The sequence below is a fragment of the Sciurus vulgaris genome (genome assembly GCF_902686455.1).
Source record: "Sciurus vulgaris genome assembly, chromosome: 2".
Taxonomy (NCBI): domain Eukaryota; kingdom Metazoa; phylum Chordata; class Mammalia; order Rodentia; family Sciuridae; genus Sciurus; species Sciurus vulgaris.
Genome location: NC_136462.1, coordinates 12,298,255 through 12,307,403, shown reverse-complemented (window position 1 = coordinate 12,307,403; position 9,149 = coordinate 12,298,255). Strand labels below are relative to the sequence as shown.

General features: G+C 58.4%; 1 protein-coding gene across 3 annotated transcripts; it reads left to right on the top strand.

Moving 5' to 3' along the window:
* The first annotated feature begins 224 nt into the window (after window positions 1-224).
* Window positions 225-8,882, top strand: CCDC197 (coiled-coil domain containing 197). Of its 3 annotated transcripts, XM_079127690.1 has the most exons (7): window positions 225-530; window positions 1,613-1,695; window positions 3,250-3,422; window positions 4,608-4,742; window positions 5,816-5,932; window positions 6,178-6,264; window positions 6,379-6,453. In XM_079127690.1, exons 1-7 carry the CDS (start codon window positions 400-402, stop codon window positions 6,415-6,417), a joined length of 765 nt encoding a protein of 254 aa, XP_078983816.1. In that variant the 5' UTR covers window positions 225-399; the 3' UTR covers window positions 6,418-6,453. The 3 variants fall into 3 exon arrangements, with proteins under 3 accessions (XP_078983816.1, XP_078983815.1, XP_078983817.1); XM_079127689.1 differs by lacking the exons at window positions 6,178-6,264; window positions 6,379-6,453 and adding an exon at window positions 8,509-8,882; XM_079127691.1 differs by lacking the exons at window positions 6,178-6,264; window positions 6,379-6,453 and adding an exon at window positions 6,763-7,267.
* The last annotated feature ends 267 nt before the right edge of the window (window positions 8,883-9,149 follow it).

Sequence of the window (9,149 nt, the reverse complement as noted above, 5' to 3'; positions counted from 1 at the left end):
GGAGCTTGCCCCAGGGGTAGGTGCGAGGGGGCGTGGAGCCATGATAAAGGGCCCTCCCCACGCAGGCTGCTCTCTGAGCCAGGCCTGCGCTCACCCCAGGGCTCTTTCCCAGCACCCCTTGGAGGATCTGGGGTGATGGGGCCGCACAGAGCAGCACTCTTGAGTCCCATATCCCAAAGGCCCTGAACCAGATTCAGTGAGCCCAGCATCCAAACCTAGTTCTGCTGTGTGACCTTGGCTGGGGTGCAGCCCCTCTCTGAGCCTCCTTTCCTTTCCTCTGAAGTGGGATTGCTCACCCGGCTGCAGACGACTGTCAGGAAGATGACAAGAGAGCCGCTGCTGTGATCATCCGATCCCGCGACTCCCCCTCCTGCAGCCCACGTGCCTCCTTCCTCCAGCATGGCCTCGGGGGGTGAGGGGGCAAAGCTGGTGGCCATGGACACAGGCCAGGGAGCTGGCCCAAGCAGTCCTGGCGACATGGAAGGGGACCTGCAGGGGCTGCTGCAGGAACTCTGCCAGCTACAGTACAAGTACGCGCTGTCCCGGGCCTGCCGTGTCCCTGTCTGGCCAGCCCCAGTGCCACCCAGGGGCTGGGACGTGCGGGACAGCCCCACAGAGCCTTGAAATTAGTCCTGTGGCAGGAGAGATGAGAGGGGCGGCCACAGTCCCTTGACCTCAGGTCCTGGCCAGTCCCCGCCTGCGGGGCTGAGTCTCCTGCTCATGAACGAGGGGCTGAGGTGGCCATCCAGGTCTGCTGGACCCCTCGGAAGCCCGTCTGTGAGGTGGTACCCGGCTCTGAGTGGAGACCCTGGGCCCTGCCCCTCCTGTAACAGCCAGAGTAGACGGCAAGGGACGGGCCTGTGAGCACTTTCTGAGGCAGAGGTCTAGCCCTGCATCGGAGCTCAAAGGGCCTGCGGCCCCAGGAAGGGCCAGCTCACCGGCCGCGGGGCGTTTTCCCTTGAGAAAGACTCTCCCCATGTTCCCCAGGATTTGCATAAATAAGAGGACAGGCTCCAGAGAGGCAGAGGGGCTTGCTTGGGTCACTGGGGTCACTCCAAGAGGCTGCTACAGCCCCTGTGGGCAGATACTGGGCCCTGTCCTGCCCTCTGCCCTCAAGTGCTGACTTCAAAGGGCCCGGAGTAGGCAACTGCCTGCTTAGAGTCCCTCTGAGAGTCCACACAGCGGGGCACGGGGGCCCACCGCACACCCCATGTGGTCCTGGCCAGCTGTGGGGGCTCCTCTCCTACCCCCATTTCAGATGGAGAACCCGGGACAGAGAGTGGGCACCTGGCCAGGGTCACCAGAGAGGAGGGGTGGTCTGCCTCCTGGGTGGGCCTTGGCCACCACCTCTCCACCTCCAGGAGGGGCTCTGTGGCCTCCAGCACCAGAAAGAGGCGGTGGTCCCCCCCCCGCCCCCCCCCCCCGCAGCCCTTTTTCGCTCCTTGACCTGTTTGTGGCCCAGTTTGCTCAGCAGTTAGATGGGAGGGGAGGCTGATAGGCAGGAAGTGGCCAGCCAGCACAGGACCTAGCAGGAGACCCACAGAGGTGGCCCTGGCAGGGGGCCTGCGGGACCCATGGCCTCCTTGCCATGTTCTCCCATCTGGCCCTGCAGGCAGAGGAAGCTGAAGAGAGAGGTAGAGAAGCACAAGGTGTTTGAAGACTATCTGATGAAGGTCCTTGAGGAAATCCCCAAAGGTATGTGTCTTCCTAGGTCTCCATGGCCCGGGACTTTCTGAGCAGCTCATCTGCACAAAGGCCACCACCACTGAGCAGGGCCTGGGCCCCCGAGTTGGACTGCCTGGTCCCGACCTGGCCCCACCTCACACCTGGTTCTCCTGCTAATGAAACAGCTATAGTTATGTCAACCAAATAAACTGGTTCTCCTGGGCCTGGAGCCCAGGGCCCACTCTCCACAGCCAGACCCTTAGCCGTGTCGATGACCACAGTGGGCGGCTCCAGCCAACCCCAGATCAGGTCTGTCCCGGGCCGGACTTGTCCAGCCGAGTCGTCATTCCCGAGCAATACAGAACAGCACCTGGTCACGGAGTGCTCACCTTGCTTCAGGTAGCATTCGGACTTCAAGCACACGCAGGACAGGCAGGTGCCAGGTGAACGCCACCTCATTTTACATAAGGTACTTGAGCATCCTGCTGTCCCAGGGGTTTCTGGACACCTGCCCCCAGGATACTGATGGACGACTGTGTTTTGTCTGTCTGTGGCTTTTTGGTTTTGCTATTGTGAATCCAGAGTGGGCGTCTGAAAGGGGATTTACTATTATTTTGTCTTATCATAATTCATACCAGAGTCCAGAGTTACAAGTGCAGGAAGCTCGTTAGAAAAGGGGAGAGAAATTTTTTATTATTACTTTTTTAAATATTATCAAAAATAAAAAAATAATTATTAACATGCATTAAGTATTTACTCTGTGCTAAGCTCTTTAGCAAATCTTCATTATACCTCCTTACTGCCTTGGGCTACTGTGCCACCCAGGCTCAGAGAGAGTAAGTAATCTGCCCAAGGTCACCCAGCCAGGAAGGGGTGGGTGGGGCACAGCCTGTGACTCTTCTGTCTTCGCAGCCACTGTGCTCAGTGCCGTAACGAAGGCACTGGCCAGGGCCCCTGGGAGCCCTAACCCTGCCTGAGGGTCAGAAAAGGCTTCCCAGAGGAGGCGATTGCTCATGGGGCTCAAATGAATTCAGCAAAGAGCCCTGGCTGGGGCCCTGGGCGCAATGGCGGGTTTGGGCGCCGCTCCCGTGGGCAGGAGCTGGCAGGGGCTGCTGGAGAAGGGCTGGGACGGGGCCCCTCGTGCCAAGCCAAGAGCCCGCGTAGGGCTGCAGGTCGAGGTGGAGCTGGAAGCAGAACCAGCCCCCAGTGCAGCTCGAAAGGCCTCCTGGTCTGGGGCCTCCCGGGTTCAGCAGTTCAGCTCTACTCAGCTCCCGGAGTAAGTGGCCAGTGGGGCTGGAGACCTGCTGGCCCAAGATGGCAACAATTCCTAGCCCTGTCCTCAGCCTCCCCCGGTCTGCTGTTTCTGCTCGGGGACAGTCCCTGTCTCCCACGCTCAGCCTCTGTGTGGCCTTGCCAATGTCCAGACTTCTCTGGAAGAGCAGGGATGGACAAGGATACCAGAGTGCCACTGGCCTGCTGCTGCTGTCCAGGAGCCGGACTGGCCCGGCAGTCAGGCCCCTCTCAACTCAGAGCACCAGCAACAGCAGAAATCCCGCCCGCCCTGCTAGCGCCCTGTCTCCACAGGCCTTCGGGAGGAGCCAGAGGAGGCCCTGGTGGAGGCCATGGTGGAACACTACGGGAGACTCTTCACCGCCAGCCAGGAGGCCCAGAAGTGCCTGGAGGCTTTCTCCCAGATGAACCAGGCCATCCTCCAGAGCCTGGAGTTCCTGGAGGAGGGCCACAGGGCTCTTGTGCCAGTAAGTGCTACCTGAAGCCATTCAGGCCCGGAGCTGCCACTGGGCCCGTTTCCTGCGCACCCTGGGCCTGGGCCTGGTCTCCCTCTCTCTCCCTTTCTGCTGACCGACTTGGGGTCCCTCGCCACTCTGCTGTGCTTCAAGGGCCTCCTGTGTGGTAGAAAAGCCATGAGCTCTGGACGCAGACAGACTGGGGTTCAATCCAGTCCACCACTGGCCAGCTGCATGATTTGTTTATGCCCTGTCTGAGCCTCAGTTTCCATGTGTGTCAAATGGGCCGACATACCTCTAGTGAGGCACCCAACACAAACTGTGTCACATGAAGTGCTCAGAAGCACCATTCCCCGCTCCTTTTCCTTCCTTGTCTTGCACTAAATGGAACCTTTGCCAGAAGAGGGGAGACATTTTGGTGAAGCCCACCCAGCAAAGGCAAGGCATCGTGGTGGTATCCTGCCATTGCCACAGGAGGAAGGGTGACCAGTTGCCTGGTGTGTCCAAAAGGGCCTCTGCAGGATGATTGGGGAGTCTGCCCCCTGGTGGCAGCACTGCAAAACTACACCACTTGGTAGCTTTTTTTTTCCCTTTGAAGACAGATTCCATGTCTTCACAGGGGGGACACTGTGAGGGGCACCGAGAGCTGCACCTCATGAGCTTTATCTCATTTAACCTCACTCCACACCTGCAGGCAGGTGCTGTCACTTGTTGGGTGAGGGAGAGGTGAGAGAGGAGGTCATGCATGTGCCGGGTCATGCACTGTCCTCACTTTCGAGGCTGAAGTTCTGTTCCTGTGTCCCTTCCTGTTAACTGTAATTGCTTCAGAACACTGCAGGAAAACATGCCGTATCTGAATCCCTCAATTTTGGGGGGCGGGGGCCTCAGCTCTTGCCTTCAGTTGCAGCCATGCTATTCTCACCTCTGAGGCAAGAAAAGCAAAGCCCCTCGTGTCTGCCCTGTGTCTACGCAGCTCACAGCCCAGGGTCCCTCTGGGCCAGGCCTGGGCCCCAACAGGTCCGGTGCTGCCCAGCAGTCCCCAGAGGGAGCACACAGCCTGCCAGCCCTGGCTCAAGTGAGGGACGTGGGGCCTGTACTGCCCAGGTCCTCCCTGCGTCCCCTCTCAGACCGTGTTGGGCAGAGCTGGGGGTGGCCAGGCAGATGCTGCACCACCATGACCCAGCCCTCTCGTCACAGAGCCTGAAGATCCAGCTGTGTCAGCTGCAGAAGAAGTGTCACAGCAAGCAGTGGAAGAGCCAGCTGCTGAAGCACGACGTCACCTGCCAGAAAGACTCTGGCTTGGACGCACACCCACACACCCGGAGCTACAGTGTGAGTCCTGTCTGCTGGCCTGGGGGACGCGGGGACTGTCGCCTCCCCAACCAGCATCACCCCAGCACAGACAGACAGAAAGACACCGTCACACAGAGACACCAAGAAACATGGACACACACACAGAGACATACAGACACAAAGGCAGACACACAAAAAGACACACGCTTACACGCAGACACACACGCACACTCACACACACACCACTTAAGTCTCCTCAACTTCTCTAAGATGGGGCAATATTACTTTACAGAGGGGGAACCAAGGACACAGATAGTTAAGGACCAAGCTCTGCAAAGAAACAGGGCTGGGATCTGCTGGCCTTGTCTCAGGACCTGGAATTGTGCCAGGTGCTTAGTCAAACCTTACATGATAGTTTTTGGCTAACCATGGCATTTAAGTGAGTCACTGTGCACTGTCTTGGGTAATCCCAGTGTCTCTCTGGTCATGACCTGGCTATGCTTAGCACAGGACCAAAGTCCTGACCAGGTGCCAGGCAGGGTGTCCGGGTTTGCCCCGCCCTCTGCCAGCCTCAGGGACAGGGACTAGCTTCCTCTAGAGCCCCGGGGTCCTCCCCTTAGCCAGAGCCAGCAGCCTGCACCCTTCTGGCCTCAGGGACTGCTGAGAGGCCGCCTGGGGCCCAGGCTTGGGCTGAGCGCTGTGCCGGGCACCCTCCCCTGGCAGGATACAGTCACTGAGTGCGCGCAGGACATCTAGACCAGCTGTGCCTGTCACACCTGAGGGCTGGCTGCAGGGCAGCTGGACAGGGCGGTTATGAATCCTGCTGCCTCTTTCTCTGAGCTCAGAGGCGAGGCTGCACTTGACCGTGATGCTAGAGGGCTAGGGTTCCTCCACACCCACTGCCAGCCTCCCCGCCTGGCCCAGGGAGGCCTGCTGATGTCTCCTCTGAGAGGAGGACCTTGGGGCTCCCTGGGGAGACACTCTTCCAAGCCCCGGGAGCAAAATACAGAGAGGCAGAGGAGGCTCCTGGCTCTGGACACTCCTCAGGCCTGCATGCCTGGGGCAGGGCACAGGGGCCCCTGGGAAGGAACTGAGCACCTGTCCCCCTGCAGAGCAAGGTGCTCGACTACTTGCAAGTGACTGTGGACAACATGGCCCAGCAGTGCAGCCGTGCAGCCCATAGGGCGCCCAAGAGCCGGGGCCTCTTCTCCAAGCTCGATCTGATTAAGGTGAGGCCGGCAGTGGCCACTGCCCCACCCCGCAGGCTGCAGGCTGACCCGTCCTGGCCTTTGCCCCGGCCCCCATCCGCCCTCCCTCCACAGCTGCGTGGTCGTGGTGCACAGGGCCTTGGGGCCTCCTGGAGTCTCCCAGAGAACTCGAGCACCATCAGGTGGAGGGGTTGGGGTGGGGTGCAGAGGAGCTCCTGTCCTGCCTGGTCTCTCTGTGCAGCCGCCGGCGCACCCTGTCCGCACAGTGTCCAGACATCGATGTCGCCTTCTGCACACCAACAATACTTGTGAAACATGCAGACACGCCTGCACACTTGCACACACGAACCCAGGTAGGGTTGCGTATTTACACACACGAGTGCATGGGAAGGGGGTGTTCCGGGGACTGAGGGACCTGCCAAGTTCAACCAGGTTCACTCTGGTTCTTCTCTTGGTGGCCCCCGCAGGGACCAAATGAAGTATACACTTCAGTGTTAGCGAAATAGTCTGAATCTCACAATCATCATGGTGGCAAATTCCAGAACACTTTCATCTCCCCCAGAAGATGCCCTCGACACCTGGGGCTTCCCCTTAGCACACTGCTCTTGCCGTTCAGCCACATCATAGCATGGATGGCCCCTTCATCACTTTTTATGGCTGGGTAATATTCCATTGTGTGGACAGTGCACATCTTTTTTTGTCCATTCATTACTTGATGGATGTTTAGCTATTCCCACTTTGGGCTGGTACTGCTCTGAATAGCGGACAGGTTTTAGTTTGTTGTTAGTGCCCTTGGATGCATGCCCAGGAGGGGACTTGCCATCTTTGCTCTATTTAATATTTTGAGGAAGTGCTGAGGTGTCTGAGCAACTCCATGACCCGGGATAGAAGCCCAAAGGCCCCGATTTCTCCGCCCTGTGGACCTTGGTATTGCCGGCTGTGTAGTTGGGCAATCTCACTGTGGTTTCGGTTTGCATTTTCCTGATTGACTGATGACGTTGAGCTTGTAATTTTTATGTGCTTATTGGCCACGAGTCTCTTGTTTGGAGAAATGTTTATTCAAATTCTTGGCCCATTACAAAAATATATTGCTATTCGTCTTTTTATAGCTTGGTTATAAGAATTCCTTATACACACTGGCAGACGAGTGATTTGAAACTACTCCCTCCCATTCTGTGACTATCTTCTGACCTTCCGCTGTTCTTTGAAGCACACAAGTTTTAAATCTTGATGAAATCCAACGTCTTCACTTGGTGGTCCGTGTTTACCGGTGCTCTGCGGGTCGGGTCTAAGAAGCCAGTGCCCAAGTCAAGGTCAGGAGACGCGCCTGTTGCTAGTGAGAGGCTGGCCCGAGCTCGGTTCCAGCCCATCAGCCTGCTTGCTGACTTTTACCCGAGTGGGGAGGGGTCCCACTCCAGCTTTTGCACGAGGCTAGTCACTTGTCCTGATACCTTTGGAAAAAGCGATTCTTTCCCCGCTGAACTGCCTTGTAACCCTGGCAAGGCAATCGACCGTGTGCATGAGACTCATTCCTGGACGTCAGCTCTGTGCCGTTGATCTGCACGTCTCTCTTGTCAGTATGGCCTTGTTTTGATGCAGTGGCTTTGTGGTAACGTAGGGGGCGCTGGCCCAGCCCTTGGAGTCAGCTCTGAAGGGCAGCAGGGGAGCGCCAGCCTTGTCCTCTGCCAAGGAGGCTGGCCCTCTGGCGCACCCCCAGCCTGAGCTGCGAGCCTGGTGCCAGGGCTCGGGGCACCGTCAGGACCCGACCTCCGCTCTCCTGCCGGTCCTCCTCGGCTCTGGCTTCATCCTCAGCCGCGACTTGCTTCAGCCTTTGAGGCAGGCTGGGCGGAGATGCCACTCCCGGGATTCCTGGCCCTGGGCCCCTCCGGGCAGGTCTCTTCTCAAGTGCCCACTGTCGACAGCAGCCAGCAGGTCTGAGTCCCCCAAGAGAGACTCACCACCAGAGTCCTGCAGGCCAAATAGAGGCTGCCGAGGCTGGGCACTTCCACGCTGGTCTATCTGGTTGGCTGCCCTGGCCGCTTCCTCCTGCAGCAGGAGGGCATTTCTGAGTAAGGGCATGCTCACCTACAGACCCACAGTGCACTCACTTGGTTTTCTCTCCAAGAAAACAGCAGAAATGACATGGTGACGTCAGGGAGCCCCAGGGGTCTCCCGTAACTATCACATCGGGCCTGGGGACCAATCTCTCAGTCACTCAACCAATACTAATGAAGTCGCCCAGAGCGCTTAGCATTGATAGGTAGTTTCTCATCTGGTCTTGAGAAATGAATTTCCTCCAGAGAGGGAGATGGCACAGTCTGGTGGGAATCTCAGAGGAAACCATGAGAAGGGGCAGGTGGCCATATTCAGGAAGGCATTTCTGCTGCTACTAGGCTGTGCAAATTCAGACAAGTCACATAACCTCTCTGAGCCTCAGTTTGCTCACTTGCTGAGAGGCACTGGCACCATGTCTTTTGCAAGGGCCCTTTTGAGAGTTATGGGAGATGTGGGTCAGACTTGGACAGTGCTCCGGTCCCTGGGAAGTGATGTCCAGGGGCCAGAGGCCTGTCAGGTGAGAGATGGATGTTCCTTCCCAGGAATTCATGATGGACAAAATGGAGACTGTGAGAATGAACTCGTTGCTCACGAAACCTCGAGAGTGCTGGTCGGAAGACAGCCCCAGGGAGCACAGAAGCTATCCCAAGCCCTCCAGGAGTTGTCCGCAGAAGCAAGGGCCGGGCTCCAGGACCCCCTTACCCGGTGCCCAGACTTCAGACTGCCCCAGCCCGCGCTGATGGCCTGCTGCATCATGACCGGCACGTTACCTGCTTCACTCTTTTCTCTCCACCGCCACCCCGGGGGGCCTGGGGCAGTGAGGAGGTGGGCAGGGTCCTGGGCCTGGCTGGGATGGGCAGGGATCAGATCGGGGCTGCCTGGGTCAAGCAGAGAGGAGCAAGAGGGTGGTCGCAGCCAGGCACCCGCACAGCCAGGGGCCCGGCTGCATTTCCTCCTGCCGTGGTGGCTCCTGAGACCGAGCTTCCCGTACCTAATTGGCTATTGCCAGCTGTGAGTCACAGCAAATCTGGAAAGAGCCAGCAGCCATGGGACACAGGAGCTGACCAGAGCCCAACGGGGTGCTGAGGCTGTAGGGTACCCCCACCTCTGCCCTTGGTGCCTTCTGCCCTCCCTGAGGGTCCTGGGGCTGTTCGGGGTGGCTGCTGCTCTCAGGGACACCTGG